This window comes from Piliocolobus tephrosceles, chromosome 21, assembly GCF_002776525.5.
Source record: "Piliocolobus tephrosceles isolate RC106 chromosome 21, ASM277652v3, whole genome shotgun sequence".
Classification (NCBI taxonomy): Eukaryota; Metazoa; Chordata; class Mammalia; order Primates; family Cercopithecidae; genus Piliocolobus; species Piliocolobus tephrosceles.
The window spans coordinates 2,362,599-2,381,939 of record NC_045454.1 but is presented as its reverse complement, the minus strand read 5'-3'; the positions used below and the strand labels follow the sequence as shown (position 1 = coordinate 2,381,939).

Sequence of the window (19,341 nt, the reverse complement as noted above, 5' to 3'; positions counted from 1 at the left end):
TTTGTTGCAAAGTATATTCTCTTTTCATTTCAACATATGTTCTAATTTCCATTATGATTTCTCTCCTTGGATTCCTCGACTGCATATGGGAAGTAATTATGCTCACCTCATAAAATTTAAAGTTCAATTGAGTAGGAAGATAATTTAAAAATTAGCAGGGACCAAATAATGAATCAGATAATACTTTGTCTTAAATTCTATTTTGTCTGATTCATACAGTTTCATCAGCTTCCTTTGGTTTAATATTTGCATGGTCTTTTTTTCTATCCTTTCATTTTCATCGTGTTATTGAGGTAAAATTTACATGAGATTAACTATATTTAAGTGAACAGTTCAGTGGCATTTACTACAGTTCACAATGTTGTACAACCATGAGCTTACGTTTTAATAAGTAACTTGTAAACATTAGTTGTGCTTTAATATGGTAATTTTTTTTAGCTGAGACATTTCATCTGTTTATATCTAATTACTAGTATATTTGAATTCAAATATATATCTTGTTTTATATTTTCTTACCTGTTTCTTCAATTTTTGTTTCCTTGCTCTTTTTTGGATTGGATATTTTTAATCATTCTGTCTCTTCTGCTGAGTATTCACTTTAATCTACCCCTTTATACTTTATTATGGTGATTGTATATTTTTTCTATTAAATCTTCAAGACTGTATTATTTTTATACACAAACCACATTTTGTTTAGATTTATCCAGACATCTACCACTTTCTTTGCTCTGTCTCTCTTCCAACTGGAATGATTAACTTCGTCTAAGAAACAGTCTTTAGAATTACTTTTAGGAAGGATCTGGTGGTAAGAAATTGGTATTTATTTGAAAAGGTGTTTTATCCTCATTCTTGATAGTTGTTGGTGGCTATAGAATTCTAGGTTGACAATCCATCCTCCCCTCTCCCCACCATATTGAATATCTCCCTGTACTGCCCTCTGGTTTCCACTGTTACTCTCCACCCATGTCTGTCTGTCCTTTCTTGTAGATCATCTCCCCCAACTCTCAGCCTCTTGTTAAACCTTTACAGGCCAACATCTTTATATCGGGTGTTCTGCAGTTTCTCCACTATTCATCCTGTTAAGCACTTATTTGGATGCTTGAATCTGAACTGGAATCTTTCATCAGTTACAGAAAAATTTTAGCCTTAAAATATTTTATCTTTCTGGGATTCCCAGTAAGGGTGTTAGAATGTCTTAATCATCTAAGTCTTATAAGCTAATTCTAAGTTTACCTATTTTTCTGTTTGCATGCTGCTTTCTAGGTAATTGTAACCTATCTTCTATTTTACTGTTTTTTTCTTTATGTCTAATCTACTATTCACTCCATATATTCAGTTATTATATTTATAATTTCTAGTTGTATTATTTGCTCATTTAATCCCTAACATTCAAACTGGTTATGTTTCTGTAAACATAGTAAGTCTATTTGCTTTATAGATAATTAGATGAAGTTTGGTAGGTGTTTGTATTTTGACTTGTCCTTGGCTCAATGTGTTTTATTTCCTTGTGGTTTGGGTTATTTTAACTGTGTGGTATTTACCGACCTTAAAAAATCCTTTTAGGAACAAGCTGAGGTCAAGGATCATGTCATCCTATTACTTCCCTCCAGAGAGGATGTGCTTCTTTTAGGCGTCTGCTCAGTATTAGTTTAAGGTTATGTTGTATTTTTTAATACATCTTAAGGACTTTTGGATAGCCTTAAGTGCTATCTACTTAGCCTGCTACTTCAGAATATTTCTGTTTAGGCCGGGCGCAGTGGCTCAAGCCTGTAATCCCAGCACTTCGGCAGGCCGAGACAGGCAGATCACAAGGTCAGGAGTTCAAGACTATCCTGGCTAACACGGTGAAACCCTGACTCGACTAAAAATACAAAACATTAGCCGGGCATCGTGGCAGGTGCCTGTAATCCCAGCTACTCAGGAGGCTGAGGCAGGAGAATGGCGTGAACCCGGGAGGCAGAGCTTGCAGTGAGCTGAGATCGCGCAACTGCACTCCAGCCTGGACGACAGAGCAAGACTCTGTCTCAAAAAAAAAAAAAGAAAAAGAAAGAAAGAAAGAGTATTTCTGTTTAGCTTCTAGATGCTTTCAATTTTAAATTTTTTCTTAATATTGTATCTGACATTTTTGGTGTCTTTCAGTTTCTACGATTGGCCCAGCTAGCCTAACGCACCATTGGGAGAGAAAGAACACATTTGGTGTTTCTGTTATGTTATTTAACACACTCTTCAAGTGAGGAATACAAATTTTTTTTCTTTTTAATTTTTTGAGACAGAGTCTCGCTCTTCCAGGCTGGAGTGCAGTGGCCGGATCTCAGCTTACTGCAAGCTCCGCCTCCCGGGTTCACGCCATTCTCCTGCCTCAGCCTCCCGAGTAGCTGGGACTACAGGCGCCTGCCACCACATCCGGCTAATTTTTGTATTTTTAGTAGAGATGGGGTTTCACCATGTTAGCCAGGATGGTCTCGATCTCCTGACCTCATGATTCACCCGCCTCGGACTCCCGAAGTGCTGGGATTACAGGCATGAGCCACCGTGCCCGGCCGAGGAATACAAAAATTCTGAACTCTGATTTCCTAATGGATTAGGTAAAAATCACACTGCCAAATTTCACAAGTCTCTCTATTTTTCAGGGAAAGAGCATAACAATATATTATCCTAACAGGTAACTCTAAAACACTGCCACCACCACTACAGGGATTACCCAGATATTTCTCTATGTGATAACATGAAATTCAGTCTTTGCACTATCTCCTTTCTTGCTGATCTCATGCTACCCTCTGTCTTCTTCTAAAGCATTCTCTGTTACACACATTAATACTCACATGTATTTTTGGATCTCCCGCCTTCCCATTTTACCCTTCTACCTGGAATTTTGGCTTTATTTTTGCACCTGATAAAATTTTATTCATCTTGTAGAACACACACCAAATATCGTCTTCGCCATAAAATTGCCCCTCAGGTCCCAGACCTAACTCTGGCTCTCTTAGGCCTCTGGAGAACGATTTACAACATATTAAATCTGTGACACAGAAGTCAGGGTGCAGATTTGTTTACCTGAACGTCTCTACAAGAATCTGAGGCAACTTTTTAAACCTTCACATTCCCAGGCACAGACACTATGGCCTTCCTCAGTTCCAGGTGCCCTATTTTCAGAAGCGTATGCCCTTGAAAAGACGGCTTGATCTTCAAAGAAACAGCAAAACACCTACCACAGCGAATCCAGGCGGCAGTCTGGGTGTTTCAAGGCCTCACAGAGGGTCTTCAGTCCTTCGTCCTTCAGGACATTGGCGCCGAGGTCTAGATAGCGCACACTCTTGTTATGCAGAAGCATTTCAGAGATGTATTCGCAGCACTGCTCACTGAGGTGGCAGTAAGCCAGCCTATGGGGACAAAACCACAAGAAGAAAAGAAGGAGACTGAAGAGGGATGTGTCGTCTCAGGGAGCTTTGCTTAATCTCATATTCAGGGTAGTATTTCTATAATCTTACAAACTCCCCAACTGAGATGAAGTTCTGGATTATCTAAAAACATCCTCTCTCATTTCTTCTTTTCTTTGAGACAGAGTTTTGCTCTCATCACCCAGACTGGAGTACAACAGCGCGATCTCAGCTCACTGCGACCTCCACCTTCCGGGTTCAAGTGATTTTCCTGCCTTAGCCTTCCAGGTAGTTGAGATTACAGGCACCCAAAACCATACCTGGCTAATTTTTGTATTTTTACTAGAGACGGGGTTTCACCATATTGGCCAGGCTGGTCTCGAACTCCTGACCTCAGGTGATCTGCCCACCTCAGCCTCCCAAAGTGCCGGGATTACGAGGCATGAGCTATAGCGTCTGACCCTCTCATTTCTTCTTACTTGCCTGATAGAAGAATTAGAAAGAGGGTAACGCAGAAGGAAAAAGTATTGTGTTATATGGCATAGCTAATACTCTAATAAGGCTTTAATTTTGGTTGTAATTCTTCATCTGATGATGTCCTTAGACAAGACATGGGCCTTCTGAGACTTCTCTCACGGACTGGTAAAGTGCATTGATTACCTCGTGTGTAGTATCCTCAACTTTTTCAATTTCATTATTCTTTAAAATAATAGGTTCAAAACTTTTTTTTTTTTTTGAGACAGGGTCTGGCTCTGTCACTTAGGCTGGAGTGCAGTGGCATGATCACAGCTCATTGCAGCCTCTACCTCCCAAGCTCAAGGGATCCTCCCACCCCAGTACCTCAGTCTAATGAGTAGCTGAAACTGCAGGCGTGTGCTACCACACCAAGCAAATTTTTTATTTTTTGGTCAGGATAGAGTTTTGTCATGTTGCCCAGGCTGGTCTTGAACTCCTGGGCTCAAACGATTCACCTGCCTTGGCGTCCCAAAGTATTGGGAATATAGGTGGGAGCCTCCACTCCCAGCCAATTTATGAATTTTTTTTTTTTTAAGGATCCATGTTTGCTTTGAAAAAAAGCGTGGAGTAGAGAAAAACAAAAAAGCAGAGGGTGAAAGCTAGTGATGAATGAACCACACATGGCCTACAGATATTTAAATTTTCTGGCACTTTCGTGTTTAACAAAATCAGTTGGCAATCTATAACCATCATTGACATTTTCTATGAAATCTAGATTTCAGCCTCTGTTGAAAACTGGGCTATCTGGCAATACAGAGTCACATTCCTACGTGGAAATCCAACAGGCTAGGCCAGAACAGGCAACTGCTTCCTGTCGACAGACACAAGATCCGCATTTCCACGCAGGCCTCACCCAGCTTGCTTCTTCCACGGATCTCAATTTTCTGGCATATCCAGGTATTTGTGGGCTTTTGTTGTTGTTGCTTCCTTTGAGACAGAGTCTTGCTCTGTCTCCTAGGCTGGAGTGCGGTGGTGCGATCTTAGCTCACTGCAACCTCTGCCGCCCAGGTTCAAGCCATTCTCCTGCCTCAGCTTCCCTCGAGAGTAGCTGGGATTACAGGCATGCACCCTCACGCCTCGCTGATTTTTGTATTTTGTATTTTTAGTAGAGATGGGGTTTCACCAACTCTGGGAGTCTACCCACTTCCATCTGGGTTCCCCTTCCTGAACTGCATCCTGAAATCTCTCTCCAGGTAGTAACCCACGACAAATACAAGACTCATGTGGTTGCCCCTCATCGCTCAGGAGTCACTGTCCTTCACTGCCTGATGTCTGAGGTCTTAAACAGTTGCTTTATTTAGTTGGTTATTTTTGGTTGTTTTGGGTGGGAGGTTAAGTCCTGTCCCCATCCCTCTATTTTAGCTTGAGGTGTCAATCCTCTCATTTTCTTGACATTTTCAGAACACTCTCACTTTCATGTTGTTCATGTTTCAAAACGCCCAAAAGTGTGAAGAGGGAAAAATCTCCGTCCTCCCCTATCTCCCAGCTTCCCAGTTCTATTTCTCACAGGCAGCCTACATTATACTCTTTCTTCCAATGATACTTGTGTATTAAAAAATAGACACACGCGAGACCAGCCTGACCAACATGGAGAAACCCCATCTTTCCTAAAAATACAAAATTAGCCAGGCGTGGTGGCACATGCCTATAATCCCAGCTACTCGGGAGGCTGAGGCAGGGGAATTGCTTGAACCCGAGAGGCAGAGGTTGCGATGAGCCGAGATCGCGCCACTGCACTCCAGCCTAGGCAACAAGAGCAAAACCCCATCTCAAAAAAAAAAAAAAAAAAAAAGGGCCGGGTGCAGTGGCTCACGCCTGTAATCCCAGTACTTTGGGAGGCCGAGATGGGCAGATCACGAGGTCAGGAGATCGAGACCATCCTGGCTAACATGGTGAAACCCCGTCTCTACTAAAAATACAGAAAATTAGCCAGGCGAGGTGGTGGGCACCTGTAGTCCCAGCTACTCGGGAGGCTGAGGCAGGAGAATGGCGTGAACCCAGGAGGCGGAGCTTGTAGTGAGCCGAGATTGTGCCACTGCACTCCAGCCTGGGCGACAGAGCGAGACCCCGTCCCCAAAAAAAAAAAAAAAAAAAAAAAAAAGACACAAATGCATATATATTCTTCTGTCCTCCCTCACTTTTTTTTTTTATAAGTATCGCCTAAAGATATTAGAATTCCATTAATTGGTAAATCAACTGGCCTTTACCACTTACTCATCTGTCTTCCTTCTCTTTTTTACGTACCCTAAAACTGGCTTGAATAGTCTCTTCTCATCCAATTACTGCAAGAACATCACATGTAGTATTAACTGGGGTCAAGAGGCCCACAGACATTTTGCTCTGCTACTGTCCCAAGGTCCTACCGAGTCCACTCTACATGCCTGAAGTAACCGTTATCAACACAGAAAGTACCATATGTGTTGCGGGTGCGTTAATCCAACCTCCTCACAGCTTTGAAACGTAGTATGTGTTCTGTATAGACAATCTCAATTGATAGCCATAAGACCTCTAAGACAGGATCTCTCCCTCCATTCAAAGTTAAATATTTTGCTCAAGAAGACAGTGCATACGTGGTAAATCCTGAAATAGAACTCAAGTCTTTTCTGATTCTTAAGCACGAGCTTTTAAACCTCTGCTATGTGGCCTCCATCAATGAGCAGACTGTTGTCAATAGGCCCAGGTCTGAACTGCCGCCATGGCCCCCCGCCTCCCCCGACATCCACTCACATCAGGTATACCAGGACCGCGTCTGGGTTGCACAGCGCTTCACACAGAAGAGGCAAGCCTGTGTCTAAGTGGTTGCAGGACACATTCAGATACGTCAGCTTCTTGTTGTTGGTTAGAAGGAAGGCAAGGACTTCACAATCGACGGGTGAGAGGAAACAATTTACCAGCCTGCAGGAAAGGGAAAATGTCACATTCTGTTGGTTTCTAGTTCCCGGACTCGTTCCTCTTGCTAATCCTGTAAGAGTCGGGAAGCCCACATTTGCCGTCCTGGAGAGACTCACTGCCTCCCAACCCCCTTCTTGATCCCTGTCAACCCGGTCTCTGGGGTACAGAGATGGCCAACCTGAGACACACCGTCTTGGTTATACACATGCTTGGCTTACGGTCTCTGGGGTACAGAGACAGCCAACCTGAGATGCACCGTTTCAGTTATACGCATGCTTGGCTTATGGTCTATGGGGTACAGAGACAGCCAACTTGAGACGCACAGTCTCAGTTATACACATGGTTGGCTTACGGTCTCTGGGGTACAGAGACAGCCAACTTGAGACATACTGTCTCAGTTATACACATGCTTGGCTTATAGTCTGTGGAGTACAGAGACGGCCAACCTGAGACCCACTGTCTGTTACATGCATGCTTGGCTTACGGTCTCTGGGGTACAGAGACAGCCAACTTGAGACACACCGTCTCAATTATACACACGCTTGGCTTACAGTCTCTGGGGTACAGAGATGGCCAACCTGAGACGCACCATCTCAGTTATACGTGTGCTTGGCTCACGGTCTCTGGGGTACAGAGATGGCCAACCTGAGATGCACCATCTCAGTTATATGCATGCTTGGCTTAGCCTCCCCCAGTAACTTATCTCACTGCACTTGGAGAAAATCCCAAAATATACAACATGATCCACGAGGGTCCTACCCATTCCCAAGCCCCTGTGTCCCAGTCACCCTGGTTCTCTTCAGTTGCTTGACAACACCAGTTTCATTCTCTAAGGTATTATTCATGTTTGATCCTCCCCAAACTCATCTTTAGCAGCTCCTTTGCTGAACTTGGGCTATTTTGCATGTGTGCACCCCAAGGGGAATGCTCTTTTTCTGGCCTGTGGTTAGACGCATCCTCATCATTCAGGTCTCTGCTCGAGTAATATCTCCTCAAAGAACATGGAAGAAGCCTTGAACCTGAGTCCCAGATGACTCCTTTTTTGGTGGTTTGAGTTGATTTGTGTTGCCAGTAGTTGTGGTTTTTCTATTACCTCAACCACACTCCTTACCTCTGGCTGCCACAAAAAATAAACTAAACTCAGAGACAACAGAATAAAGATGACAGCCATCATGGGAGTTGTCAAGAAATAAACGTGGAATTGGCAAGTCACCGAGTCCACGGCTCCTCACGCCTCTGCAGGAGGGCTCTGTGGCCATGCATGCTTTTAACGTTGTTTCTAGCTTTAAGATATAGGTTGGTGCGGCCGGGCGCGGTGGCTCAAGCCTGTAATCCCAGCACTTTGGGAGGCCGAGGAGGGCAGATCACGAGGTCAAGAGATCGAGACCATCCTGGCCAACATGGTGAAACCCTGTCTCTACTAAAAATATGAAAATCAGACAGGCGTGGTGGCAGGCGCCTGTAGTCCCAGCTACTCAGGAAGCTGAGGCAGGAGAATCACTTGAACCGGGAGGCTGAGGTTGCAGTGAGCAGAGAGCACAATGCTGCACTTCAGCCTGGGTGACAGAGCGAGACTCCCTCTAAAAAACAAAACAAACAACAACAACAACTCTCTCTCTCTATATACATACACACATATATATGTGTATATACATATATGTATATATACACACACATATATATGTATATACATATACACACATATATACACGTGTGTGTGTGTGTGTATATGTTGGCACAAAAGTAATTTGCCATTAATGGCCGAAACTGCAATTACCTTTGCACCAACCCATTATTATTTTCAAGGAGTGAAAAAATACAATGTGGCCTACTTTGCACTATTCACAAAAATTTACTCAAAATGGATCATACAGATTTCAATATACGAGGCAAAACAAAACGTTTAAAAGAAAACAAAGGGCCAGGCACAGTGGCTCACACCTGTAATCCTATCACTCTGGAAGGCCAAGACAGTCATATCACCTAAGGTCAGGGGTTTGAGACCAGCCTGGCCAACATAGTGAAACCCCATCTCTACTTAAAAAAAAAAGATACAAAAATTAGTCGGGTGTGGTGGTGCACACCTGTAATCCCAGCTACTTGGGAGGCTGAGGTAGAAGAATCACTTGAACCCAGGAGGTGAAGGTTGCAGTCAACTGAGACTGCACCACAGCACTCCAGCCTGGGCAATAGAGTCAGACTCATCTCAAATTTGGGGGGAAAAGAAAAAGAAAAAGAAGTTAATCTTAATGAACTTCGGTTAGGCAATGGTTTTGTAGCAATGACACCAAAAGCACAAGAGACAAAATAAAAAAATAAAGTGTATCTCAGATTAGAAGCTTTTGTGCTTCAAAAGGACACCATTAAGAAAGTGAAGATAACTCACAGAATGGCAGAAAATACTCACAAAGCATGTCTCATATATAACTTGTAATCAGAAAATATAAAGAACCCAATTAAAAATGTGCAAAGGTATTGCCAATGACCATATGAAAAATGCTCATTAATCATTAGAAAAGTGCAAATCAAAGCCATAAGGAGATACCATCTCACACAAGTCAGAATGGCTATTATTAAAAAGTCAAGAAATAATTTATGCTGGTGAGGTTGCAGAGAAAAGTGTACACTTACACATTTTTGTAGGAATGTAAATTAGTTCAGCCATGATGGAAAGCAGTTTGGCGATTTCTGAAAGAACTTCAAATACAGCTACCATCGAGCCAGCAATCCCATTATTGGGTATATACCCAAAGGAATATAAATCATTCTGTTATAAAGACATATGCACCTGTATGCTCATCACAGCACTATTCACCTAAATACCCATCAACAGTGGGCTAGATAAAGAAAATGTGGTACATACACACTACGGAATACTATGCAGCCATAAAAAAGAATAAGAGAAAATCCTTTGTAGCAACATGGATGGAGCTGGAGGCCATTATCCTTAGCAAACTAATGCAGGAACAGAAATCCAAATATCACATGTTCTCACTTATAAGCAGAAGCTAAACACCGACTACATATAGACATGAAGAAGAAAACAACAGACACCAGGGCCTGCTTGACAGCAGAGGGTGGGAAGAAGGTGAGGAAGAAAAAAACTACCTATCTGGTACTACGCTTATTAACGGGTGACAAAAAATTTGTATACCAAACCTCCATGACATGCAATTTACTTATGTAATAAACCTGTACCTGTACCCCTGAATGTAAGATTAAAGTTTTTAAAAATGTGTGAAGGACTTCAAAATACATTTCTCCAAAGAAGATATAGAAATAATCAAAACGCACAGGAAAAGATGCTCAACATCATTAGTCATCCAGGAAAAGCAAATCAAAACCACAATGAGATGCTCCTTCACACCCACTAGGATGAGTATAATAAAAAAAATAAATATAATAAAAAAGTAAGTCAATAAGTAAAAAATAAGCAAAGATGTGGAGAAAATAGAACTCTCAGACACTGCTGGTGGGAATATAGAATTGTGCAGTCACTGAGGAAAATATAACTTGGTGGTTCCTCTAAAAGTTAAATATGGAATTACTATATAACCTAGCGATTCTACTCCTGGTTACAAGCCCAAAAGAAGTGAAAGCAGGTGTTCAAACATGAGTGTTCATAGAGCTCTATTCAGAATCGCTAAAGGGTGGTAACAACCCAAGTGTTCATCACTGGATGACTAGAAGAACAAAATGGGGAATATCTATACAGTGGAATACTATTTAGCCAAGAAAAGGAATGGAGTACTGATGCATGGTACAATTGGGATAAACCTTGAAAACATTCTGCTAAGTGAAAGTAAGCCATTCGCAAAGACCCCACGTGATTCAACTTATATGAGATGCCTCGGATAGGAAAATCCAATAGGACTGAAAGTTTATTAGTAATTCCCAGGGACCAGAGAGATAAGGGCATGAGGAATGAATGCTAACGGGTATGGGGTTTCTTTCTGAGATAATGAAAACATTCTAAAAATTGGACAGTCATGATGGTTGTACATCCTCACGAATATATATGAAGATCACTAAACTCTATAAAGTGTACAATTATACTTTAAAAGCACATTTTAAAGTATAAAGCATATGGAGTACATACTTTAAAAGTATGTTTTGGGGTATGTGGATATCACAATAAAGCTGTTATTTTAAAAAAAGGGGTTTGGGTCTTTTTGTGTTTGGTTGATGCAAGCTCAGAAAAATGGCTGACAAAGACTAGTATAGGGAAGTATTTGAATGTGTGAGTACCAACGAAGATAAGTAGAGGGTAAGTATTCAGAGGAAACCCTTATTTAATTGCAAAAAAAAAAAAAATGCTTGAATTAAAACATACATACTGCAAAGTACACACAATGGTTAACTGCCAGCCAACGGACTGTCGTCAATTTAAGGTACTTGAGAAACAGAGCGGGTTCATCATCTCCTGTATCCCTTTCCATCACCATCTTAACAAAGGTAACTGCTGTCAGATATGGTTCGGCTGTGTTTCCACCCAACTCTCACGTACAACTGTAATCCCGGTGTTGGAGGAGGGGTCTGGGGAGGTGGTGGAATCATGGGGGTGGTTTCTAGCGGTTTAGCACCATCCCCTAGTGCTGTTCCTGTGAGAGACCTCGCGCAAGCTGGTTGTTTGGAAGTGTGTTGCGCCTCCCCATTTTCTCTCTTCTTCCTGCTCGCCCACGTAAGACATGCCTACTTTCCCTTTGCCTTCTGCCATGACTGCAAGTTTCCTGAGGCCTGCCCAGAAGCAGAAACCTGTACATCCTGCAGAACCATGAGCCAATTACACTTCTTTTCTTTTTTTTTTTCTTTCTTTTTTTTTTTTTGAGACGGAGTCTCGCTCTGTGGCCCAGGCTGGAGTGAGTGGCGCGATCTCGGCTCACTACAAGCTCCACCTCCCGGGTTCACGCCATTCTCCTGCCTCAGCCTCCCGAGTAGCTGGGACTACAGGCGCCCGCCATCTAGCCTGGCTATTTTTTTTTTTTTTTTTTTTTTGTATTTTTAGTAGAGACGGGATTTCACCGTGTAGACCAGGATGGTCTCGATCTCCTGACCTCGTGATCCACCCGTCTCGGCCTCCCAAAGTGCTAGGATTACAGGCTTGAGCCACCGCACCTGGCCTACACTTCTTTTCTTTATAAATTACCCAGTCTCAGGTATGTCTTTATGGCAGCATGAGAACGGAGCAATACACTGCCCGAACCTCCAACACCAGAGCCGTGCCCATCTTTGGACGTTACAGGAATAAAGCCAGAGCCTTGCCCATCTTTGAACTTCACAGGCACAAAGCCATAGGATGTACCCCTGAGTCTGGCTCATTGCCATCAACAATGTCTGAGATTCATCCCAGTTTTTGCATGTGGCCGGGAGTATTCATTCTCACGGAACAGGAGCATGTAACCACGGGTTTCTCATCCAACTTACTGTCAGTGGTATTTCTACTTCTCAGAGATTATGAACGCCTGCTGGGAATGCTTTAGTGCCTGTCTTTCAGCAAACTGAGACAGTCCCTCTGTCCACCTCCAGGTGGAATTACTGGGTTATACCATCTGCCAGAATCCATGAAGGCTGAAGACAAACACACAGTTTTCCAAAAGGACTGCATCAACTGAGAAACTTTAACTCCCTATTCAAGTTCTCAGGAAACTACGTTTGCACACAAATCCTAGAAGGAAAAGGTGGATGTGTGAAAACTATGCAGCTTCTCCCCGCAAAAAGAAATGCATAGTCTTCTTTGAAATCGCATCAGTGGTCTCAGTAAACGGAGACTTACGCTAGCTCTTTTACGTTGCCCGATGGGTAGTTCAAGGCATCACAGAGGGACCTGACGTCATCACGGGAGAGTTTCGTGAGGGTGAAGCTCAGGTATTTCAAGTCCGGCTGATAAAAAAGCACCTCAAAGAGCTGACCACTCGGACCAGAAAAGGAAACATTATTTATTCTGCAAAAACAAAGAAAATTTTGGATGAGTTGCATCTAACAGGAGCACAGCCTGCACACCTCTGTTTGTCACTTATCATCCGTAATGAACTCATTCTCTGATTTCACAGCCCAGTGACACAGCTCAGTGGTTCTCAGCTTGAGAGATTTTGGCCCCCCGAGGGACAGCTGGCAGTGTCTGGACACTATTTCGGTTATTTGGACAAGGGGAAGCTATTAGCATTCAGAGGGTGGAGACCAGGGATGCATCTTAATACCCTACAGTGCACCGAACAGCCCTATGATGAAGAATGAGCTACAGTGAGATGTCCAGAAGTGCTGAGGTAGAGAAACTGCTCTGGGTGTTAATTCTCTGCTTGTGCAGTTAGCCTCGACTAAAAGCTAGAGGTGAGATGAATATGTCATCTCCGTGACACACTCGAGTCAAGGTCGATTCTCCACTTACCCTAGCCTCTGAAGGCGACAGCTGGGATGCCTCAGCTGGTTACACCAGGTCACAAAGGTCGACTCGCTGAGGGTGCTGTCCTGTACCTGGAGCTCTGTGAGGTGCCCGCTGGTAGTGAGCACGGAGCAGATGTGATGCCAACAGACGAGGCTGTAATCCGACCTGCGGTCAAGAAAGGACGAGCTTTCCACGGGCAGGCGGTCAACACGAGCCACTCATAACACGCACACGCACTACGCTGTCTTCTCAAACAGAAGACGTCTGAGGCAGAGCCTCCTTCAGTCAGAAGGAGATCCTTCAAGTAAGCTCACCTGATGTTAGTGGTTCTCAACCTGGGGTGACGTTTCCCCCCAGGGGACATTTGGGGATGTCCAGAGGCCTTTTTGGGTGTTATAGGTTGAGGGAGGAGTGCTTCTGGCGTCTAGTGAGTAGAGACCAGGGGTGTTTCTAAACATCTTACAATGCACAGGAGAGCCCCCCACTGTAACAGGAGAGCCAGCCCCCAAAACATCACCAGTGCCAAGGCTGAGAAACCCTATCTTATATCCAAAACAGGTTGTGTTTTGTTTTGTTTTGAGATGGAGTTTCACTCTTGTTGCCCAGGCTGGAGTGCAATGGTGCAATCGGTTCACTGCACCCTCCACCTCCCAGGTTCAAGCGATTCTCCTGCTTCAGCCTCCTGAGCAGCTGGGATGACAAGTGTGTGCTACCATGCCTGGCTAATTGTTGTAGTTTTAGTAGAGGCAGGGTTTCTCCATGTTGGCCAGGCTGGTCTCAAACTCCTAACCTCAAGTGATCTGCCTGTCTCAGCCTCCTGAAGTACTGGGATTATGGGAACCCGCTACCATGCCCGGCTAATTTTAGTATTTTTAGTAGAGACAGGGTTTCGCCATGTTGGCCAGGCTGGTTTATAATAAAAGATGATGCAGCACAGCCCAGCCATTAAGTTGACATCTTCAGCCTAGGCTCAGCCCTAAAACTCTCCACATCCTAACTATGAGATCCTGGCAGCTCACTTGACCTCCAGTTTCCTCACCTGTAACAGGATAATAGGATCCACCACACGTGATTCTTTTGGGTTTTGAGATGGGGTCTTGCTCTGTTGCCTAGGCTGGGATACACAGTGGCACGATCATGGCTCACTGCAGTCTCTAACTCCAGGGCTCAAGCAAGCAATCCTCCTACTTCAGCCTCCCTCAAGTAGCTGTGCTATAGGCACATCCCATCACACCTGGCTAGTTTAAAAACAAAATTTGTAGAAGTGGGGTCCTACTATTTTTCCCAGGCTGGTCTTAGCCCCCCTGGCTTCAAGCATCCTCCTGCTCAGCTTCCCGAAGTGTCGGGATTATAAGCGTGAGCCATAAGTTAAAATTTGTATGATTTGGCCAGGCGTGGTGGCTCACACTTGTAATCCCAGCACTTTGGGAGGCCGAGGCGGGCGGATCACGAGGTCAGGAGATCGAGACCATCCTGGCTAACACGGTGAAACCCTGTCTCTACTAAAAATACAAAAAACTAGCCGGGCGAGGTGGCGGGCACCTGTAGTCCCAGCTACTCGGGAGACTGAGGCAGGAGAATGGTGTGAACCCGGGAGGCGGAGTTTGCAGTGAGCCGAGATCTTGCCACCGCACTCTAGCCTGGGGGACAGAGCAAGACTCAGTCTCAAAAAAAAAAAAAAAAAAATTAGTATTGTTTATGTAGTTTTGTTTGTTGTTGTTTTGTTTTGTTTTGGTTTTTTTGGAGATGGGAGTCTCACTGTCACCCAGCCTGGAGGGCAGTGGTGCCATCTCAGCTCACTGCAACCTCTACCTCCCAGGCTCAAGTGATTCTCCTGCCTCAGCCTCCCAAGTAGCTGGGATTACAGGTGTGCACTATCACACCTGGCTAATTTTTGTATTTTTAGTAGAGATGAAGTGTCACTGTGTTGGTCAGGCTGGTCTTGAACTCCTGACCTTAAGTGATCCACCTGCCTCGGCCTCCCCCAGTGGCAGGGTTACAGGCATGAGCCACCACACCCGGGCTGTATTATTATTATTTTTTTTTTTACAGTAAGTTTTCAAAGGTAATTTGCAGCTAAGAGGTCAAGACACATGCGTGTGGTGCTATGGAAATAATATCAATTATAGCACTGATCAGCTAATACTTGAGAAAGTGCGAAACACTTCACACAGGTCCTCATATTCACTCCTCACATGTGTTATTATTCCCATGTCTGCAACGGGGCCACTGCAGCCCCAGAAGGGCAAGGCTCACAAAGTCACAGAGCTCCTAAAGGGTTGGGCCAGGATGTGAGCTGAGGTTTTGTGATAGAAAAAGGGAGTTTCTAACCATGATCCTATATTAAACACTCCATCAGCAAAACCCACTCAGAAATACAGACAGATTCTGAAAAGAGATAACAAGTCATAGGACGGACTCACGCAGAGCTGTGTTCATCCTCTTTCTGAAAGACATTTTGAACGGAAAAAGAGAGTTTCCTCAAACTGGAGCAGTATTTTAAGCAGTAGGCAGAAACCACCAGGTCTGCGTTGTCAATGATATGAAAGTCAGCTTTGTGGAGGAGGTTCACTGCCTGCTTTACAAAGGCAGGATCCTGCATCTCGAAGAGACAGTAAAATATCGCCAAGGCATCCACCTGTCCCTGAGGATCGCCATGCTCCCCTAAGCTCTTCAGACACTGGTGAAGTTGCTGCTTTATCTCTTGGGACAGTTGGAAGCCAAAAAACGCATCCAGTTTCCGTTGTTCCTGTTTATTTAAAAGGCCAGTTAGAAAACACCCCAGAAAAATCCAGTGTGCTCTCCTTGTTTTTTCAAAATGGGCAACTAGCAATTCCTGTACACATCTCACGGCCGGGTGAGGATGATCAAGGTGGCTCTTGAGCAAATAGAACAAGGCAGCACAGAACTCCTGGACACACGCGTGGAGGAACACGTAGGAGCTCTCACGCTCCCCGTACTTCAGAAGAACCTTGGTGCCCAGCAGTGCAGGGATGTCAGCGTCAACAACCCCGTTTCTCCGGAGGTCGTCTTCACGAAACTCAAACGTGTCCGTCCACATGCCCTCTGCAGCCAGGGAGCACAGGGCCTTCAGCTGGCGCTGGCTTTGCGGAGTCGGACCCTCGGCACCCTCGGGTGTGAACACGTTAAAGATGAATGAGGAGTACACAGAGGTAGTGCTCTGGCAGGTCACGGTCAGGTCTTTTCCTTTCTGCATCTCTTGCTTCAGAGAAGTACACAGGATCCAGCAGAGGAGCGGGATTTGGCATATGGAAAACAGTTGTTCACTTTCTCTTACAAGATTGAAGGCTTCCAGGGCTCTTTTCGGGTCTTTAAAGAAACAGCAAAAATACACTAACCGATCACTCTCGTTGAATCCCCGAGGCTCGTAGATTTCTGAGATCGCCACCCGATCCCGGAGTGCCTTTGGGCACACGGGTTGGACGGCCACGAGCAGGGAGGCCTCCGGGAGCATCTTCCTCCTCAGCAAACTGCTCAGAAGCACCTGCACCGGCCGTTTCTCCATCACGTCGTGGCACAGAGCCGAGTCGGGTTCGTTCAAGCCGCCCTGCAGCTCTTCGAAGCTGTCGATGACAAACAAGAGTCTCTCCGGCTGAGACACGATCTCTGTTATAGGGGCAGCGGGGTCGGGCCACTCTCTGGAAATCAGGTCAGCCAAGCTGGTTGCCGGCAACTCCCTCAGTTCTCTGCAGCAGAAATAGAAAGTGTACAGGAACCTGTCCCGAAAGATCTTGTTGTCTGACCAGGCCATCAGCAGCTTCATCAGGAGCGTCGTTTTCCCAATCCCTTGCGGTCCCTGAATGACCACCGTACGCGGCTGTTTCCCAGTTTCCGTGGGAGCAAAAAGGTGGTCCAGATGTTCACATTCTTCTTGCTTGACTTCCTCCCGGAAATACAGGTGAATCTCAGTGACAGACTTGCTGGACCATAAGCGGCTGAATTTCTGCTTTGCATGAGCTTGATAGGTTTGTGTGTATCCTGAGTCAGTGAGGGCAAGAGGAGAAAAAAAACCACAGAGTTAAGCATTCCTGTATATATTCTTTGCCCCTGAAAACTTTTTTCTTCTAAGGATGTATCTTTCCAGGGGCTACACACTGTGGCCCCCAGGCCAAACCTGGTCAGTCTGCTCTTATAAAGTTTCATGAGAACTCACTACGCCATTCACGGGTGTATTGTCTACAGGTGCCTTCGTGATTGAATAGCAGAGCTGAATAGCTGTGAGAGACTGTACGACCCACAAAGGCTAAAATGGAAAACTGTGTAGTCCTCTACACAAAAAGGTTGACAACTTCTTTCAGTACACACGCACACACACACATGTATTCACTGCTACCATGTAACGTTTGACAACTTCTACTTTCACAGGTATTCATTGCTACTATGATAGCAAAATAACGGGAAAGTAACTATGAAACTACAAACTATTATACAGATATTATACAAACTATTATACAGATATTAAAAGTATGGAATAATCTCTTCACGTGGATAAATAACAGGACAGTGTCTATTGCATTTACTCATTTGTGTCAATAAGGGATTTAGATACAGATATAGGTTTCACATATAGGGACTAGATCTGAAAGTCTACCTAAGAAGGACCTGACCTAGGCAGTTGCCTCTAGAAGAGAGACAAGGTGCAGTAGATAGGATAGAATGGCACCTCGCATCCGTTCCAACTTTATGCCAGTCAGCTTTCTTTTGATGGCAGAATCCTCAAAAGAAAAACCAAGCAAAAAATCCAACAACAGGCTGGGTGCGGTGGTTCACACTTGTAATCCCAGCACTTTGGAAGGCTGAGGTGGGCAGATCATGAAGTCAAGAGATGGAGACCATCCTGGCTAACATGGTGAAAACCCGTCTCTACTAAAAATACAAAAGTTAGCCGGGCATGGTGGCGGGCGCCTGTAATCCCAGCTACTTGGGAGGCTGAGGCAGGAGAATCACTTGAACCCGGGAGGCGGAGGTTGCAGTGAGCTGAGATGGCACCGCTGTATTCTAGCCTGAGTGACAGAGCAAGGCTCCGTCTCAAAAAAAAAAAAAAAAAAAAATCAGCAACAATATGACCAAGCCCTATACATCCCACAACCCCTTGTAGCTAAGATCAAGGTACAGATTAAGTTCTGCGATTTGCCCTCACTCTCGTGAAGGAGAACGGGAGTGAAGTCTATCTTCTGCCTGTTTTGCTGCCAGCTTCCGTGAACACACAGACACTGGCTCTTCTGTAACAGAAGCCTTGTCTCCAATTGCTGTAGTTGGCTGGGCAGTGACTCACACCTGTAGTCCCAGCACTTTGGGAGGTTGAGGCAGGTGGATCACTTGAGGTCAGGAGATCGAGACCAGCCTGGCCTACACGGTGAAACCCCATCTCTACTAAAAATACAAAAATTAGCCAGGTGTGGTGGTGCAGGCCTATAAATCCCAGCTACTTGAGAGGCCAGGGCAGGAGAATCACTTGAACCCGGGAGGTGGAGGTTGCAGTGAGAAGAGATTACACCACTGTACTCCAGCCCTGGCAATAGAGCACGACTGTCTCAAAAACAAAAACCAGTTCCTGTGGTCATTGATTTTAGGCAGCTGCTGCACTGGTGAGCTTCCCAATTTCTGAATCACAGCTGTTGTGGTGTATTTCTAAAGTCACAGTTCTAACAGTGGGCTTTCCCATCTCCCTCTTTCCTCGCTGCAGGAGAGGCAGCAGCTCCCTGGTGCTACAGTTCTTAGAGTCATCTCTGGAGCACCAGCCTAGAGCCGGATCCTTTAGCCAGGCTGAAAACTCCCTTACAGTTATCTGTTCCTTAAATCACTAGTATGATGTTTATATTCTGCAGGTGAGTGGTTGCTGAGGGACTGGAGATGTGGGGGCAGTTGTAGGGGAGAAATTCTCCCTATGCCCCTGCATATAATGGTTACGGATTTGATTGGATGCAGGTGAAAGATATAATCCAATGCCCACAGACTGCTGGGTGTGACTGTAGGTAACCCTACCTTAAGTTATTGGGGAGAACAAGGGATTCTCCCAATCTTTCAGTCCCCTGAAGTTCCTAACTGGTAAAAATGCCGTCTGACATTGGTAGGATCCCATTAGCATCTTAAGCTCAGTAAGTTCTCTGCCCCATTCCCCAGTGGCTTCCTGCTTTCCTGGTCCTCTCAGCC

General features: G+C 44.7%; 1 protein-coding gene across 1 annotated transcript in view; it reads right to left on the bottom strand.

Annotated features, from left to right (window-relative positions):
• NLRP4 (NLR family pyrin domain containing 4) overlaps window positions 1-19,341 on the bottom strand; it is a 44,658-nt gene that overhangs the window by 8,690 nt on the left and 16,627 nt on the right. Inside the window, exons 3-7 of the mRNA XM_023184431.2 lie at window positions 15,591-17,166; window positions 13,171-13,332; window positions 12,559-12,726; window positions 6,621-6,788; window positions 3,210-3,380 (exon numbers count right to left, since the gene is read on the bottom strand). Coding sequence (XP_023040199.2) covers window positions 3,210-3,380; window positions 6,621-6,788; window positions 12,559-12,726; window positions 13,171-13,332; window positions 15,591-17,166 — 2,245 coding nt within the window. The remainder of the gene's footprint in view (window positions 1-3,209; window positions 3,381-6,620; window positions 6,789-12,558; window positions 12,727-13,170; window positions 13,333-15,590; window positions 17,167-19,341) is intronic.